The following is an 18,777-nucleotide window of genomic DNA, read 5'->3' as shown; positions in this document are numbered from 1 at the left end:
ATTACAAAAGGTTATTATTTAGCCCGACAACACGATCACTATTTGATATTTGCGCTGGTCTGATCACTCAGTGCTACGGTCTGGGCGACCCCAGATAACTCAGATGGCAGAGCACTGTTGCGATTCACCAGAGGACCTGGGTTCTATTCCTGGTCTGGGCATGTAATGTTATCGACATAATGTCAATTTATTCGTTATAATCCCGTTCATTTATTTAATTGGGAAACTACACCATGTAGTTTCTCTCACACTCTTACTATGTCTCTCCGAAAAGACAGACTAGAAAACCCTCCCATCTACTTTCTCAACAATCCTCTCCAAGGAGTTCTGTCGCTCAAGCTTTTGGGTCTCACTATATGCAATTATTTTTCCTGGGAAAACCACATTTCCAAGCTGGCCTCCAAAGCCAGTCGCCGACTGGGCATCCTCAGTTGTGCAAAGTCCTTCCTTAGCACACCTGAGTTCCTCACCACATACAAGGCTTTCATCCACAGCTCAATGGAATACTGCTCTCCCCTCTGGGCTGGTGCTCCTGCCTCACACCTAGTTCGGCCTCACACTGTAGAAACCAAAGCTTTTAGAATCATTGGAATCTCCAACGATGAAGATAACTCCGAGGGCCTTTCACTTACTCACCGCAGGCAGGTTGGTGGTCTTTCTGTCTTCTACCGACTTTTCTCCATCCTAGATCCCTCAGCTCTGTCTGTGCTCTGTCCCCCAAATATTCCTACAGGACCCACAAGATCTGCGAGCAACCCTCTTCTGGTGAAACTGCCAAAATCAAGTCTCTCCGCTCACCTTCACTCTTTTAGTCTTCTTTTTTCCCCGCCTCTGGAACAAACCCCCTCACTCTCTTTTCAATCCCATTCCTCCCTCCAAGTGTTTAAAACAGCTGTTCACCACCATCTCTTATCTTCCCCCATCCAAAACCTTGATCTTTTCTACCCCTGCTAATTCACCCGAAATTCACCTTTTTCAAATTCCGTTTTCTTTCCTGAAAGTCTTTGTAGTGTCCATCTTGTTTATCCCGTGTACCCCGCCCCAGCCTTCTCCCTTCCACAGATCTCCCGATGTCCCTGTTCTCTACTGTTGTTGTGCTTCCCTCTCTCTCTGCTCTTGTCTCCCACACTCTTTATTATATGTTCTACGTGTTAGCTCTTACACGAGCCTCGACTGAGTATCAAAAAAAAATAAACAAGAAGACGTTATGCGGAGCACGATACTTGCAAAATCCACCTCCCCCCACCCAAAGAAAAAAAATTCCATAGATACAGCAAATTGTCCATTTCATCAAGATTAAAATTGACAATCTTGATCAAAGCTTGGGTCAATAGGAAGAAAAGTGATGATTTTTCAGATGAAAAATGATGATTTGGGAAGGTTGACCTTGAGTTGACCTTTGACCTGATGAACTAAAAAATAGTATGTTTCCCAATTAATGACTCGATATGCAAATGCTGTTCAATTTTCAAGTCAATCGGTTGAGAATTGACGGCTTTTTTGATGAAAATTGATGATTTTAAAAATTTGACCTTGAGTTTACCTTTGACCCTTTGACCTCAAAAATAGTGTTTCCCAATTTATGGACTTGATATGCAAATGCTGTTCAATTTTCAAGTCAATCGGTTGAGAATTGACGGCTTTTTAGATGAAAATTGATGATTTTTATAAATTGACCTTGAGTTGACCTTTGACCTTTTGACCTCAAAAATAGTATGCTTCAAAAATTTAGTGACTCGATATGCAAATGCTGTTCAATTTTCAAGTCAATCGGTTGAGAATTGACGGCTTTTTAGATGAAAATTGATGATTTTTAAAATTTGACCTTGAGTTGACCTTTGACCTTTTGACCTCAAAAATAGTTCGTTTCCCAATTTAGTGACAATATACAAATGCTATTCAATTTTCAAGTCAATCGGATTTAAAATGGCGATTTTAGAAATTTAACCTCCAGATGACCTTTGACTTCAAAATCAATAGGCTTCTCAATTGGAACGAACTGTACAACTTGGTAAAGTTTCGTGACGATCGGATTAGAATTGTGACCTGCAGGCCGGTGACAAACAGACAAACAAACAGACAAACAGACAAACAGACAGAACCACAAACGCAACCGACCAATATACTTGAAAATTCTTCGATTTTGCAAGTAATAAACGGTGGCTAATAAACTTAAGACATATTTATTTCAGAGTGATATCAACTATCCATTTGTAAAATCTTGCTTAGGTTCATATTCAATTGTAATGTCATAATATTGTTGCGGTTTTGAGTTTGTACAATAAAGGTTAATTTCCCCCTCATAGTTTAGTCACACTACAACACGTAGCCTCGCGATAGTTCAGTTATGTCTTCGTAAATGTAAGCATAGTCCTTCTCCTGTGTTAGTTTTGCGTTGAGTAGAATAATGAGAGTTAGGTCCCTTCCATTGCCTTATGCCGCCTTATGCCGCCTTTGGCTTTTGGCGCAAATTAACACAAGGCAGGCCTGGCAAATCGAGGCAAGACCGAAGGAGGGCAGAGGAGAAGCCGACGGTAAGCGCGAGCCGCCAATCAGGGCTCAAAGGGAGTGGCTGCGTCACTGCATCAAAAGGCGTGGTTAGAACATTCGAGAGAGCTAAGGGGGTTGGCAATATAACCCGATGCGCGAAGCCCCCACCGCAGTTCTGTGGAGAGGTGAGCTGAACCGATTTGAGTTATGGGAGAGGCGCTTGACGAATGACTGAGTTATGAGAAGGGAGAGGCACTTGTTGAACGAGTTCTGAGAGAAGACGCGCATGAACCAAGTGATAAGGCGCTCTTACAAGTTAAACACTCGGTCAACCTTGAGGCAGAACCTCTATCGAGTTACGCGAGTGAGAGCACGCCGGTAATTAATCGCGCTGTGAGAAACCGCCAAGCCTGGCGAGAGACGTGTACATTTCCCCGCCTGCCTGCTCTGCTCTTTGTTCGAGAGACGCGTTGCAAGGATCCCTCCCACCGCCTGCTTGCCTTCATCGCGGGACGTGCTGTGACCGGGTAGAGCCACGCCGGGCGGAGCCGTTCCTGGACAACCAAGTCGGCGCGTTCGGCGAGTGAACATCATCCTTCCTTCATTTCCCCCTGTGAGTGTGATCGGGCCCGTGTCTGGGAATAAATTAAGACTGTATAAGACTGCTCTGTGTCTCTTCGTCTTGTACATAATAATAATTAAACCTGTGTTCTTCCTTTTATTCGACCGTCTCGTCTTTTCCATCATTGACTAAGCGTGGTACGAATAAAACCGCTCGAATCGGGTTCCAATACCAAAGGTAACTGCGCGGACCACGTGGTACGCAATCCGATCGGTGTACTCAAATTACACGTGGCTCGTGCGAGGCTTGATTCCCCGCTTCCGCGGCGGTGCAGGTACTTAGGTACGTGCGAACATCGTCCCGGAACCCTACCCTGCGTTTGCCCGGGAGGGGCGATTCAAGTCTCTCGGTTGCGCCGACCCAAAAAGAACAAGGGGCTTAATCTCCCCTTGGTAAGGGCAGGAGGGTTGCACGCGGAAACCGTAACAATATTTATGATCGTTTATGCCATTCTGTTTGTTTATACTATGGTAAAAAAAACAACAAAAAAAAACCACCTTTAGAGGCCATTTTTCCCCGCAAGCGGGGGTTGGCCTTTTTCGGGAACTGTGGTTGTTGTTGTTTTTCGGTCCCCTTTTTGAAGCAATGTTTTGCGGCCGGATGCCCTTCCTGACGCCAACCCTTTTTGCCGCCTTTAACGACAAGCAGGGAATTACCAGTGAACTGGTACTCAATTTGCCGACCTCGGAAGGATGACAGGCTGAGTCAACCCCCCTGGCGTTAATTCAGCGATTGACCGGGATTCGAACCCAGGATCCTAAGCCGGCACCCTAGCCGCTAGCCCAACACCAGGTTTATACTATGGTAAATGGTTTAAATTATTTATTTCTCTCTTTCTTTATCTACCTGTCTTAGGAGAAGTGAATTCTTGCAGAAAGTTTTCTAGAAGGTTCACTTGGCTGCGCTTGGATGGGTTTGAGGGTAGAGGAGTAGCGGCTGAAACCCAAATCCGATCCAGGTTCCTCCGGATGACTCCTGATGAGTCTCTACTTATTATGGTTCCTTCTGATGACTCCAATGCAGTATTGACATATGGTGATTATCTTAATCTTATAAATGCTGTAATTTAATCTTTGGTCACATGTATCACAGTCTTGCACACATAATTTCGCTTTCTTTAAATCTACACAGTTGGTTACTTGGTGTATTACAGTATTAGTTATGGTTTTATCGTTTTACGACAAGTCATTCTTCGTGTATAAATTGTTTGTGTTGTCTAGTTATGGGATATTATAGTTCAGTGTCTGTAATTAAATTTTAACTGCACATAGTCTTCAATCGAGTACCAGTTCACTGGTAATTCCCTGTGTCACAAAAGGCGACTAACAGGGTTGGCGGCAGGAAGGGCATCCGGCCATAAAACATTCCTTCAAAAAGGGGACCACGGTGCCCGAAAAAGGCCAACCCCTGCTCTGCGGGGGGAAATGGCCTCTAAAAGTGGTTCTTTCTTTTCTTTCTATCGCCTTTTCGTCCATCCGAGAAGCTGCACACACATATTGATGTCTCGTTCCGTATGAGAAACACCAGGATGCCGGTCGAAGCTGGGTCAGGATTCGAACCCAGGATAGACGCAGCTCAGAGAGAAGCGGGAAGTGGACATGCCTCCACGCTATCCTGGCACTAAAAATATACCTCGACAAATTCCAGGTCTGGAAAATGAGGGCGAGGAATGTCACGACGACACCTGACCAATGGAACGCCCAAAGTTTTCATTGAAAACTTCATGCAAAGTTTGAAGCGATTGACGAACGCAACAATCATGTAATGACGTCATTTGATCGGGTCAGTTTCCAGAGGTATCTCGGCTACCTGGCGTACATTAAACGTAGTTATTACACTCAACCTGTTTTCTTTACCAATACTATAACGTCACCCCTAATTTTGTGATGGTCCTGTCTCGTTGAACATCAGGGAAAACGTGTTTTTAATCCATTAATTACGTGACGGTTCTTTCTTTCCTCGAGATGGAACAACTTTCTCTTTACGCTGTGTTTATCACCTTTTACAAGGTGATGTGTTTTGTCGGCAAAGTGAGAGTCCACCCTCGGTCCCATCTCGAAAGATTATGAACCACGATTGGCGAACTCTTACTTTTCGTGACTCCATCGGATGCATGACCCTCACGCCGATTCTGCCCCCGGGGCACTGCGTTAATCCGCCACCGTAACTTACACACCTTGTTCTTCGGTTTCATTACTCGCGAAACGCTTTGATAAAGTACCACGTGATGTGGTGCTCAACAGGCTTGGTGCTGCCAAAGCAAGCTTTTTCCATTTCCTTCCCAGCAGGCAAACAGGATAGCAATGTGTAACTTGTCCAGGGTGCCGGCGATAACGCACCTACGTTTCCCTAAGGGATCTTGAAGGTCCACCGAGTAACGCTCGCACAGGGGGACACCCAGTTTTAACGTCCAACCGAGGGACGGCACACACATATCGACGTCTCGTTCCGTATGAGAAACACCAGGGTACCTCCACGCTATCCCGGCACTAAAAATATACCTCGACAAATTCCAGGTCTGCAAAACGAGGGTCCAGGAATGTCACGACGACACCTGACCAATGGAACGCCCAAAGTTTTCATTGAAAACTTCACGCAAAGTTTGAAGCGATTGACGAAAGCAACAATCGTGTTATGACGTCATTAGATCGGGTCAGTTTCGTTCGTCCAACTTTACGCGATGATGTTGTTCTTGAGTTTTCATCATTCGTGACCTGACAATTGTGGGCGAGGGGCGGGGTTTCAATAAAAATCTTGGGAAAAACAACAGAATTTCATCTTTTCTCCCAATAAAACCACAGGTTCAGCGGATGTTGTTACGAATGTCCTACGTTCTCGGGAGACACGCCCAAAGTCGGATACGTTTCATTCTAAGCGGGTTTTTCCAACCTTTTGAACTGAAATCTCCGGTGCATGACGCGCCTTTCATTCATCACATATTATATAAACGCAGGAAAGTGAGCATGGAGCACCAAAGGATCCGCAGAGCATCGCTAGCTCTCGCCAAGTCGTCCCAGCACCAGGAGAGCCATCATTCCCACGAGGAACCGCCACGGGTCGCCATGTATGGTAAGCGTGCCCATTCGGTCCAATATTCACGCACTTTTGTTGGACGTATTCCAAGTATGACATTCCCAAACCTGTCTAGTGAATTGATCAAAAGCATGAAATAAATCACCTGTGCAATCTCCTGTCTTCCCGCAGTTTACGTGCCCTACCTCTTCATAGCCACACTGTTGGTGCAAAGAGCACCGGCTATTCCCATCGTGGATCCGGACCTGGAACTTATGGCGGCTTTGAATAAAACAATCAATATCACGATACAAGAATACGTGAGTGCTGCATTATATTTGCAAACTATTTGAAAAAGTTTATGGATAAAAAAAGAAAAAAGAAGGAAACTGCTTCCTTCCCTTGATGTACACTCAACCGTCGTGGACATCGGGATTACTGAGGATAACTCCTTTAACTCTTTAAATGAATGGACATGTGAGGAAATGTGACGGAAGCACCGCTGGCATCACTGACACTTCCGATTTCAAAAATTTCCTTCCCATTTTGGATTGCATGTTTGTATCAGTCGATTCATGGTTCTGTTTGTGTGGTCAAAGGGACAAATTGTATTCATGTCACGTTGCCTAACCCATAATCTGGGTTAACTATTACAATTAAACATCACCCATAATCTGGGTTAACTATTACAATTAAACACCACCCAGATTCTGGGTTAACTATTACAATTAAACACCACCCAGATTCTGGGTTAACTATTACAATTAAACATCACCCATAATCTGGGTTAACTATTACAATTAAACATCATCCATAATCTGGGTTAACTATTACAATTAAACACCACCGATAATCTGGTTAACTATTACAATGAAACACCATCCAGAATCTGGGTTAACTATTACAATGAAACACCATCCAGAATCTGGGTTAACTATTACAATGAAACACCATCCAGAATCTGGGTTAACTATTACAATTAAACACCACCGAGAATCTGGGTTAACTATTACAATGAAACACCATCCAAAATCTGGGTTAACTATTACAATTAAACATCATCCAGAATCTGGGTTAACTATTACAATTAAACATCACCCATAATCTGGGTTAACTATTACAATTAAACACCACCCAGATTCTGGGTTAACTATTACAATTAAACATCACCCATAATCTGGGTTAACTATTACAATTAAACATCACCCATAATCTGGGTTAACTATTACAATTAAACACCACCGAGAATCTGGTTAACTATTACAATGAAACACCATCCAGAATCTGGGTTAACTATTACAATGAAACACCATCCAGAATCTGGGTTAACTATTACAATTAAACACCATCCAGAATCTGGGTTAACTATTACAATGAAACACCATCCAGAATCTGGGTTAACTATTACAATTAAACACCACCGATAATCTGGGTGAACTATTACAATGAAACACCATCCAAAATCTGGGTTAACTATTACAATTAAACACCACCGAGAATCTGGGTTAACTATTACAATGAAACACCATCCAAAATCTGGGTTAACTATTACAATTAAACATCATCCAGAATCTGGGTTAACTATTACAATTAAACATCATCCAGAATCGAGGTTAACTATTACAATTGTCTGCGTGATGGCTTTTTCTTTTTCGTCAATTTTGATTTCCAATATGATTGATTAAAACTCGTCCTGGCGGTTGGTTACGTTGCACAAAGGAATTTGCATATTGAAATGACGTCATGATCGATGAGACTGAACGAGTAGCTTATTGTGAATGATGGAGCCTGGCGACCTTGTAGCCCTTGCTGAGACTGCTGCAGTTGATAGAACTCACCCTACCCAGAGACTGGTATATTCATGATGAAAATCCTTAATTTCCAATTGGAATTTTTTTTCTTTGGTCAATTGATCCTGCGAGTTGCAAATTGAACAAAGCCTCTTTTGGGATCCATATAGGTACAGATTCCCCGAAAAACATGCATCTAGCCCCTTTCACCCTAAGGCCTAAGATATGCATCCTAAACGATGTCAACATTGAAATCCCAAAGCTTCCCTCATTTAACCTTAAATATATATTTGCAAGCACCCATTGTAGGATCCTTCAACTGTCTGGTCAGCTGTATTTGCTCGTGATCTGACTCACAATTTTCAACCATGAAATTGTACTCTCCCAAATCCCATATTAACTAGCATTAGTATTTCTTGCCAGTCGATAACGTTGGTAGGCCAACCTCAATGTCACAACGAAATAGTAATCTCTGTGAAGGATCGTGTTGATCTGCATGGTGGATATAATAAACAATTAAGGAAGTTAATAAGACATCATTTCCAATGGTGAGAAACAAAGTGAGGTTGATTTTCACAGCATTAGTCCGAAAAGGCAGTTCCATTTTGTCACATCCCGATTTGTTTTCAGTTCTTTGGATACAAAACTCAAAAAGGAGCTGAAAGCACAACTATTGATCTCTTTTGGATCAGAGCTAGGCCAGCCTTTAGTCAAATTCCAAACATACACTTGACCTGGACACACGCACACCAATAAAGTTCCAGGATCAAAGCAATATAAAATTTTATTGTAAATATACATACCAGTTATGTTTAGTGGTCGCCTTCAAAGTAATCTCTGAGTCTATACGCACCTGTCAATATCGCTGGCATGTTTCAAAGCACCTTTGGAAGTCTTTGTCTGAAAGGCCACTTCCCTCATTAGTCACGGCTCTCTAGATTCCCTTATATTGATGCAAAACGAGTTCCTTTCTTTGGATTTTTGACGTTGGTCAGATCAGACACTTTGGTCAGAACACTCACCCTTTCGCAATCGATGGGCATCCCGACCGCGCGTCTTCATTCACGACCATTCTCCTCTTGGCCTACTCAAACGCACGTGATCCTGACATTGCGTCTTTCCCGTACACCAGCTTCAACTTGTTGAAAATGTCCGTGCCACTTTTGTTTAGTTTCACCAAAAACTCGACGACGATTTTCTGTTCGATAAAGTTGTCGTTCATCTTCACAACACGATTGCAACACTTGGGATTTTAACAAAACAACCGATCGATACAACAGCAAACGGTACCGACAAGGTTACAATGCACGTCCAATTACGAAACCCAAGCCGGTGGTGCCACCTGTTGAGAAAAAAAATATCAGTTCTGGAACTTTATTGTCAAGCCTTGTGTATATACTGTGTATGATCCTCAATTCAAAAAAATCATTCTGAAGTATTCTCCTGCCATTTGTGCCAGAAGAAGCGAGAAGTTTTGAGAATGAGTGACCAAGAAACAAGTGCGGAGTATTCTGTGGACATCATGACAATGCTTCCCCAATTTTTGCCCTGCACAGAGTCTTCTCACTTGGTAAGATAAACACAAGCATCGGTTGCATAATGATAATGCCATTGATGACAATGGTAATAATGATAATGAAAATAGTACTAATAATGATATATAATTTTGTTACCAGTGCAAACAGAAGCTGGCAGAAATACTGCACATCTACAAGCAGTACTTTGGGGTGTTCAAAACCAAAGTGGACATGGCAGAATCGAGCTTTGGCAGTTTTCTCGACGACATCGATAAAACGATACAGCAGGTGAGCCACGCTGCAGAAGCAATTGCAGAATAGTTTGGAGTCAAATGGGCACAACGATCAGATTGGACGATATGAAAACATAACCATTTAAAACTTTTCACAACAATGGATTACTCGCACACGGGACGTGCAAAAGGTAGCGAAGCGATTCCCATTTCCATCGGTAGCGATGCAAATCGTGCAAATCAAAATGCAATCAAAATCACGTGCAAATCAAAACACAAAGTTTCTCATGTAAAACCATGTTGTCTAATGTGTCGCTGCTGTTTGATGCTCACATTTTGAACACCGTTCATCCCAACAGTTGCTTCCGGATTGGAAACCCCCGAGTGAATCGGAGGACCAAAAGAAGTGGAATGATTACCTCGATGACGATTTCAAATCAAAGAAAACGATGTACACCCTGCTGCAGCACTTCGCGCACACCGTTCAGAATGGCATGCGATATTTTGCACTCTAATCAAGCAAAGTCAACAACTTATGTATTTATTTATTTATTTATTAATGCAATTTATACTCAGAGTTTATTTAAGATTTTCTATTTATAAAACGTTGGACAATACTATTTATTTTAAATTAAAATACAAAGATGACGGTGAAGATAACAGTACTTGGTGCAATCTTAATATGAAGGAAGACTACTGCTTTTATACAACAACAACAACAACATGCATTTTAAGGCCATGTTCCCTGCTAGAGCGGGGGTTAGCCTTGCGGTCCCCATGACAATCTTCTCCATTTTGCCCTATTTTCTGCATCTCTCCTTGTTAACCCCCTTGCCCGCATTTCTTCTTCCACCATCTTTAGCCAAGTCTTTCTCGGTCTTCCCCGTCCTCTACTTCCTTCTACATTAACTTCCATCACTCTTCTCAACCAGTCACTTTCATCCTTCCTCAATACATGACCAAACCATCTCAATCTGTTCCTCTTCACAGCATCAATCACAGGCAATATTCCCATCATCTTTCGCAATTCATCATTTGTCTTCCTCTCTCTCAACGATACTCCGCACATCCATCGAACCATTCGCATTTCCACCCTTTCCAGCCTTCGTTGCTGCTCTACGTTCATTACCCATGTCTCGCTCCCATAAATCATAACACTTCTCACACATGCAGCATACACCTTTCCCTTCAGCTTCAGCGACACTCTCCTCCTCATCAGCACGCCACTCAGTTCCCGAAACTTCTTCCATGCACATCTCACTCGAGCAACCGTTGCCGAGTCTGATCCACCTTCTCCATTCAGCATGTCTCCGAGGTAGCAAAATGTTTTTATAACAATATATATTTTTTAATAACTTATGGTCAAAAAGTTTAAGATGACATGTTATTTATTGTATTTATGAAATGTTGGATCAATGTTATTTTGTCATTTTAAAATATAATTGAGAAATAAATTGAGCATGGGTGGCTGGTTCACCCATGCAACATTGTTATAATGGCCGTTTGCTTTTATTATTGATCACAAGGTACAAACAAGAGCTTTGCTCTTCGATTCACTTCTCGGATTGAACACCAGAACGGAAAATACATGCACGCAGACATGCAAAAGTGAGGAACTACTTACACCAAAAGAAGCGTTGTGTAATTTATACAAAACGGTTTCACTTTCGGGTTCGGCAGACCATGGATGAGGCAATTTTGTGGTTACAAGGAACAAAATGGAAATGAAACAAAGCCCCTTAAATCTTCTTAATGGAGGAAATTGATAGATTCTCAATAAGCAGCACTCAACAGCTAGGACTTCATTGCTATGCAAAGGTATCGCAAATTCTCCAGGTAAATGTGCACCACATAGCACCACCCAGTGGTTATCACAAGTCAGCGGTGGAGATGGCTTGCAATTTTGCATCGGACACATGGCACAGAGCAAGCGCTTTACTGATCCATGCCAAAGGGAGGGAGCGGGTGTTTGTAGTGACTTTAATCAACCTTTGCACACAACTCAAGGTGATGAAAACTCGAAAACAAATCAAAAGCACTGAGTAAAAGCTTCCATTTATTTTCTTTACCAACAGCAGGGTGGATGAACAATGAGTGGATGTTAAATTAGATGAACAACGAATGGATGCGCCATGTGGTGATCAGGCTTGGTCGGTGCTTTTTTGAGATCTTCATTTGTTGTTGAGATCTTCATTTGCCAGACGACTTCAACCCCATAGCAGGCTAATCATGGCAAGTGGAGTTGGGGAGAACAGAAATACACATGGTTAATACAATTAAAATCATTCAATTATCCAGGGATATACAGTAATACCACGGTTTGCACGAAGGATAGGTTTCTGAGATATTCATGCAATTTTGTGCAGACCAGGCCTCATAAAGCATGGTGTTAATGAGGTTATGCAGACTGGACGTGCTCTCCGGGTGTGGGGTGGGAAGGCAATCACCCTTGCTGGTGGTGCAAAACCAGAGCATTCACTACACACTTTACGGTCACACGTCATGTAACGTTTCCCCAAATCACTGTTGCTCCAGTGTAAACCAGAGCATTCACTACAGGTTTACCCCTTCTGTTTTCTGCGCATTTCTTTACTTGGCAGATATTTTGGCACGGCTTTAATGGCAAATTCCCGGAGAGGTTAAAATTGGTAATGATCTCTTAGGAGACTGGTGGAGTTAGCAATTCTAACCACCCCCACCATCAGGGTTCAGTAAACACACTATGCCTAGAGTCCCTATATACTAAAGAATAGCGACAGCTTGCAATTAGAAGCCAATTTTTGCTTCCATCCACCTGAGGCATACCAAACCTGTTCCCATTGTGCGTGAAGGGCAATGTGTCTGTTTTCTCATTAAACTGTCTTTCTCTGTACCCAAAAGGGAGATTATCCCTCAATTTCCTGCTCTTTCACTTAATCATATAAACTCAGGGCCTTATCAGCCTGGTGTTGGCTTAACGGTTAAGGTGGCTGGCTTAGGAGTGTTAATCTCAAGATCTCGGGGGTCTTGAGTTTGAGCCTGTCATTCCATTGAATTAACACCAGGGTGGTTGACTCGGACTGTCATCTTTCTGAGGTCGGCAAAATGAGTACGAGCTGACTGGTAATGGGAGCCTTGCAAGAGCAGCACAGCTGCACCTTCAGAAAATGGTGCAGCCAAATCCAACTTTCTTTAAAAAAAAAATTATTTGGCCTAAAACACTCCCCAGCACTCACTGAAAAAAAACAAAAAAAAACACACACCACACACACCACTCTCATAATTCTCAAACGCAAACATTTCCTATTTCCGATTACATAAATGGCAGGAAGAACACCTGTAAGGAGGGGAGGGGGGGGGGGGAGTTAAGTTAAGCTAGGGGGTGTCTATTGAGGATTAAATACTGTACATTTATATTGTTCAATCAACATATTGTTATGAATTTGGTAGAGCAATATCTAGAGCTAGGTAGATCTGAATAGGTAGGTATTCGGCTGTCGTGACAGGGACTCTACATGTAATAAGTTCTTGATGTTTAGGCGTTTGTCGGGGTAAGATGTATGATTGTGGATCTACCTGGAGGTCCGAGTGTTAAAAAGTGAGGGATTAAAGGTAACGCCCCTGTGAGTCTCACCTGGTAGTCAAACCTTTGTCCATTATGGCACTGCAAACCACATAAACATTAGTTAGGTCCTTAGCGCAACATTAAATAATTCCCTTTCCCTGACATTGACTTCGTAATAAATAGACAGGAAACCAGGCCAAAAACACCGCCACGGTTGGCCGCCGCCGTTCGCACCTCAAAGGCCTACCAACCTCGCGTGTTACGTGTTACAAAACGACCGCGGGGGGGTCGCGGACGGGAGATGTCAGGAGTCGCATGCCGCAGAGGGCGTGACCTGGGCGAGTTGGGAGGCTGTGATTGGCTGAGGAGTGCGCCAATGTGACGTCATCGGCCACCAATATATGCGACGGGGGGACGCCATTTCGTGGCAGACGCAGGCAGACACCAGAGAGTTCGTAGGAGTTGGTTGGAGCACACAGTCGACGCAGAGACACAGTTGGTGGAAAAGCTCCCCGAAGGCAGTTGGTGGAAAAGCTCCCCGAAGGCAGTTGGTGGAGAGTTCGTTGACACACCGAGCACACCAAGCCCACAGAGCACGCGGCAGTTCGCAGCAGTTCGTTGCAAGTCGAGCCCTCCGTTGAACCATTGGTGCACGGGCCTTGTGGAGATCGTCCTCGTGTGAAGCTGCTGGCCACGCGTCGGACGCGTGGTGCTTGGAGCGGGGCCTCGTGGAGCTTGGAGCGAAGGACCTGGTGGTGTGCGATCGGGCCAAAAGGAGCGGTGTGGACGGCCGCCACCAAGACGACGAAAGACAGATAAGCCGCATCCGCGTACATTTGAACGACGTGACGTGTTATTTTTGTATTCATAATCTCCCTCGTATCGTGTTTGCTGTCAGTCGTGTGGGGACGTCCCGATTTAGAGTTATTAGATTTACCGGTGCGGCTTTTTCACTGTATTACTATTCGATAATAAATCCTTATATTATTTTCTATATATATATCTGAACGCAGTTTTCCTGGGTGTTTGATTTTAATAGATAAGGTTGCGGAGCCTTCGCTGTGTCCCGCCATTCCGCGCGTTTGTGTTGAACTTGAATCCGCCATTGAGTTTCGCCTCGGGAGTTAAAGTCTCGCAAATCGGCCATCCGTAACTGTGGTGTTAATCACAGTTGCGTAACAAGTGGTGTCAGGAGTGTAGGATTTGAACCCGTCGGACAAATTTTTTTGTCCGCGGCGAGACATCGACACGGTCGGACAAATTTTTTTGTCCGCGGGGCAACATCGACACGGTCGGGCGTACATTGCGCTCGACGTTCGAACGCAAAATTTTTATAGTTGAGGCGGAGAAATTTGATAATCAATTGGGCAAACGGAGCGCGATACCGCGTCTTCGTCAAATTTAAATTGTGTTTCAGGAATTATTAAAATAAATACGCGCGCGGGGAACGACCTTCCGAAAAGCGGATGTCGGAGGTCGACGAAATGGAAGTACGCAGCGAGGCCTCCGTCAGCGTTGGGAGTGAGCCGGAAATAGGGGAATTTGATGCAGAGGGGAGCCTTGGAACCTCCCTCGTCCCGAGCACCAACTTATCCCCCTCCCCTACCGGGGAGTCGGGAACAAGTGGGACGGCCCCGATAGATCTCCAGACCATAGTAAATTTAATAAATGCTCAGAGGGCCGAGGGTGAGCGAAACCTTGCAGAAATTCGGGGAGACATGAACGCACAGAGTGAGCGAGCCAGTCGGGAATTGAATGAACAAATGAAGTCACAGGGGAAGGAATGGAGGGAAGGAATGAAGGGAATGAGTGATCGATTGGAGGGACACATTGAAGGAATGGGAAATAAAATTGATGGGTTAAAAGGGGAACTGAATGCCCAGAGTGATAAAATTGAAGGATTAAAGGAGGGATTGAAAGAACAAATCGAAGGGATGGACAGCAAAATCGATGGATTGGAGGGAAAAATGGAGGTGATGAATGAACAAATGAATGAACAAGGGAATGAAATAAAGGAAAGGAATGAACAATTGGAAGGAAAAATTGGGGAAATGGCACAGCAGCTGGGGGAACGAATTGATGGCATAGAAGGGAGAGTGCAAAACCAAATTACGGACAGACTGGGGAAATTTGAGGGTAAAGTAGAAACTCAAATGGGGGAGATGGAAAAAGCCATAGGGGTGGAAATTGAATTGAAACGGGAAGAATTAATGTCAAAAATAGAGGAGGGCGTGACGCAGGCTGTCCAAATGGGGGAAAAGTTGGAGGGTCAGATTGGTGCCACAAATGCTCGAATTGATCAAGCAAATGGGGACCTGGAAGGCTATCGGGGCCGGGTGGATGCCAGAATGCTACAGCAGAGTGAGGAATGGGGACTGCTCAACCGACAGGGGGGCAAATTGGCCGAGGAGGTGAGGGGGTTGGAAACCCGCATAAAAGAGCAGGAGCAAGGGTTAATTGAGAAAGGCCTGTGGGGGCCACTAATGGATAATGAAAGGGTGAGTGATTTTATGCAGGAGCGACTGGAGATCTGGGACAATACCATCAAGAAGGAGGTTGGTCGGGTTCAAGAGAGCCTGAAGGAAGAGGTGAGTAAGTCGGTTAAACATCTTCAGGACCAGATTAAGGTGACCCAGGAGACCCTCACCACGAGCCACATTTGGACACCAGAGGCTCCGAAACGGAATACCCAGTTGGGGGGGTGTTTCGGCCCCGGACTGGATTTGGACAGAGAGGAATCGGGGAATAGAGTCTCTGGAAAAACAATCCCCCTCGTACATTTTGACGGATCAGGGAGCCTCGAGGCTTTCCTGACACAATTTGAGTGCGTGTCTCAGCTCAATGGTTGGGGAGAGCGGGAGCGCATGGGGAATCTGGTGGCGACACTGCGGGGGTCAGCCGCCGACGTGTTAAACGTAGTCCCAGAGGGAATATTGACCAGCAAGGCCATTTGTGAGGCCTTGAATAACAGGTACGGGACAGGCGCAAGGTGCGACCTGGTCAGGGCACAGCTGCTGCATCGCAGGCAAAAGCCTAATGAGACGTTGCAGGAGCTGGCCCAGGATATATACCAATCTGTGAGGATAGCATACAGGGACCTACCAGCACAGGCGTGGGACAAGCTGGCGATAGAAAAATTTATGGCGGCTCTCCCTGATCCTGAGGTCCGGACGTTGGTGGAGTTACAGGACCCACCCACGGTGCACCGGGCAGCGGAATGCGCGGCGAGACTGACCTTTTTGAGAAGGTCGAACCGCGCATCGGAGAGGGCACCTGTGACGGTACGGCAGACCGAGGTGCGGGATCGGGAAAAGCCAGAGGATGACATCGGGCGAATGTTAAGGGGAATCAGCCGCCAGCTGACAAATTTGATGGGGGGACAATTTGCAGGGAGCGAGTCACGACAGGGTGGTCCAGGTTGGCCATCGGGACGGCCTGATTTTTATCGGGCTGGGCCGGAAGAAAGGGGGGCTCCGCCTGGCTACCAGAGGGGTCCGTTCTTGGGGACTTGTTTTAGATGTGGGAGAAGAGGGCACAGTCAGAGGAATTGTCGGCAACCATATGGGCCCCCACCTCCTGAGAGGCTTCGCAGTCCAGAAAGGAGGGGGCCCCCAGTAGGTCCACAGGCGCCAGACAGAGGACCACCACCTCGGCCTGGGCCAATAGCAATAGAGTGTGCAGGAAACTAGAACGAGCCGAGCATATGGGCCATGCTCGGCTGGCATGTGTATGGCAAAGCATCTTTCTTTGGTGAGGTTAGTAAAATGTGACAAATGGTTGGCATGGGTAATCTGTGGGTTAGATGGAAATTTAAGGGTGGATTTTGAAATGCCATGGTGGACACTGTACAGTGACGCCATTATTGATCCAGGTGTGTAGACCAAAGTGTTGGAGGCTGTGATGAAATTAATAGGGTAGCAAGACACAGCTTTCAACTGGTTGCGGGGGCAACTGTGCTGATATTTGGGACGCGGGATCCTGGGGATGCAGTTGTGTAGCCTGAGGGTCAACGTGGTGCTGTGCATGTCCGAGGTGTGTGGACCATGTCTTCTGGGTGAGTCTCCTGGTGGAGCATGGCTGTTGACTGGACCTTGGTGTGGTCAAGTGTGGGTGAGCACTGGGGGGGCTGCAGTTCTGTAGTCGGGCTGGGGGATGATGGGGAGGTGCAGGGGACGTGGCTGTAGGGATGCCACGCACTGCGACCGTGCCCCCCAGGGCCGAGGTTGTGTGTGCGGTAGTGTGTGTTGTGGCAGCAAGTGCTCACCACATTGGCCAGCTGGGGCTGCTGCAGCTGTGTTCCTCGCAGGGGGGCCGAAGGATGGATGGTGGGTCGCACCCTTATGGACACTCATGGGCCATGTTGGCGTTTTGACTGCTCACCTTGTCCCGGTGACCCTTGCACGGTAGAGGTGCAGAGCTGTCGTGGCCACAGGTAGTTGTGTAGTGATGATCACCGTTGGATGCGGATCCACATACCTGCCAGTGTAGTGGGGACAAAAGAGAAATTTGGAAGTATTTGGTAGGCCCAATGTGAAATTTTGGGATTGTGAAGGGTGGATGACGCTCTTGAACCTGACCAACCTGCAACTACCTGCACTTGAGGTGAGTGTTTTGAGGAGTACTGTCCCAGGCTTCAGGATTTGCTTTGGGAAATTGGGGACATGTAATTTGGAGTTGGGAGGTGAGAGCGAGTGATGACATGGCCGGTGAGGGGATGGAATGGGAGCCACAGTGTCTTGTGGGTGGCGTATGTTTTTGTATTGTGGTTAGGTGTTTTGATGTGGTCGTGAGAGTGGAACCTGGAGAGTGAGTGATGATTATTGGAGATAATGAGGGGTGATACTTGTGCTTTTGGAAATGTGCTTTTGGAAATGTGTGATGGTTTAAATGTGAACTGGGGGATTTCACATTGGCAGGCCATGGCAAGCCTTGTAACACCTTTTACACCATCTATGAATTGTACTGAATTGTGCTGAGTTGTGTGGAGAATTGAATGGCAGCGGGGGAGGAAGTGTGTTTTGGGGTCTTGTGGGTGGGGAAGGTGTGTGTGTCCGCAGGTACAGAGCAAGCTCTGAGGAGCGATGCCTGCGGGCCCCCCTCTGCGGCCATTACCCCTGGCAGCCGGTGGTAACTGGAAATTGGAGCTCGTCGGTGGAGGGTCTGGTTGGGCGCCGCGGGTTGAGGAAGTCCCCCGGTGACCCGTGTTGCTGCGCGAAAGCAGGAGGCAAAGGAGCCTGGTGTGTGTGGAGACCCTCACCGGCGAGGTAACGGCGGCAAGGGGCTGTTGGGCTGTCACGGGCCAAGAGGTAAAGGGGGGGGGGGGCAATGAACTTGTAAGTCGGTTGACTTGTTTTTGGGACTGCGGGCACCACAGCCTGATGCGCCCCCACCATCTTTTTGTGCGGTACCTCCCCGCTGCCTAGTTGAGGAATGCACACACACGTGAATGACATCAATGCCATGGTCCTGCAGGGGGTGTATTGAAATAAGTGCTTTGTTGATTTTTGAAATGCCTTGATGACCTATGGAATGAGAATGAGTGGTTAAGGGGTCTGTGTTGCATGAATGT

The 18,777-nt window shown here is 45.7% G+C and overlaps 2 protein-coding genes across 2 annotated transcripts in view; one reads left to right on the top strand and one right to left on the bottom strand.

The window, feature by feature from the left end:
* The first annotated feature begins 3,910 nt into the window (after nucleotides 1-3,910).
* On the top strand, nucleotides 3,911-10,179 carry LOC137433474 (uncharacterized). Its single transcript, XM_068125801.2, has 6 exons — nucleotides 3,911-3,916; nucleotides 5,914-6,181; nucleotides 6,317-6,444; nucleotides 9,377-9,484; nucleotides 9,591-9,719; nucleotides 10,024-10,179. The coding sequence occupies exons 1-6, from the start codon at nucleotides 3,914-3,916 to the stop codon at nucleotides 10,177-10,179; spliced, it is 792 nt and encodes a 263-aa protein (XP_067981902.2). The 5' UTR covers nucleotides 3,911-3,913.
* Nucleotides 10,180-11,627: 1,448 nt separating this feature from the next.
* The window catches only part of TOMM7 (translocase of outer mitochondrial membrane 7), a 60,045-nt gene continuing 52,895 nt past the window's right edge, over nucleotides 11,628-18,777 (bottom strand). Inside the window, exon 3 of the mRNA XM_068126958.2 lies at nucleotides 11,628-11,887. Coding sequence (XP_067983059.2) covers nucleotides 11,872-11,887 — 16 coding nt within the window. The 3' untranslated portion in view covers nucleotides 11,628-11,871. The remainder of the gene's footprint in view (nucleotides 11,888-18,777) is intronic.

The sequence above is a fragment of the Myxine glutinosa genome, chromosome 10 (genome assembly GCF_964187855.1).
Source record: "Myxine glutinosa chromosome 10, kmMyxGlut1.1, whole genome shotgun sequence".
NCBI lineage: Eukaryota > Metazoa > Chordata > Myxini > Myxiniformes > Myxinidae > Myxine > Myxine glutinosa.
Note: the sequence above shows the minus strand (reverse complement) of the source record. Positions and strands in the feature narration are given on the sequence as shown.

Bases quoted from the DNA above. Each gene is read 5' to 3' on its own strand.
- LOC137433474 (XM_068125801.2), top strand. The intron at 6,182-6,316 runs GTAAGCGTGCCC...GTCTTCCCGCAG, and splicing joins GCCACGGGTCGCCATGTATG to TTTACGTGCCCTACCTCTTC. The intron at 9,720-10,023 runs GTGAGCCACGCT...TCATCCCAACAG, and splicing joins TCGATAAAACGATACAGCAG to TTGCTTCCGGATTGGAAACC.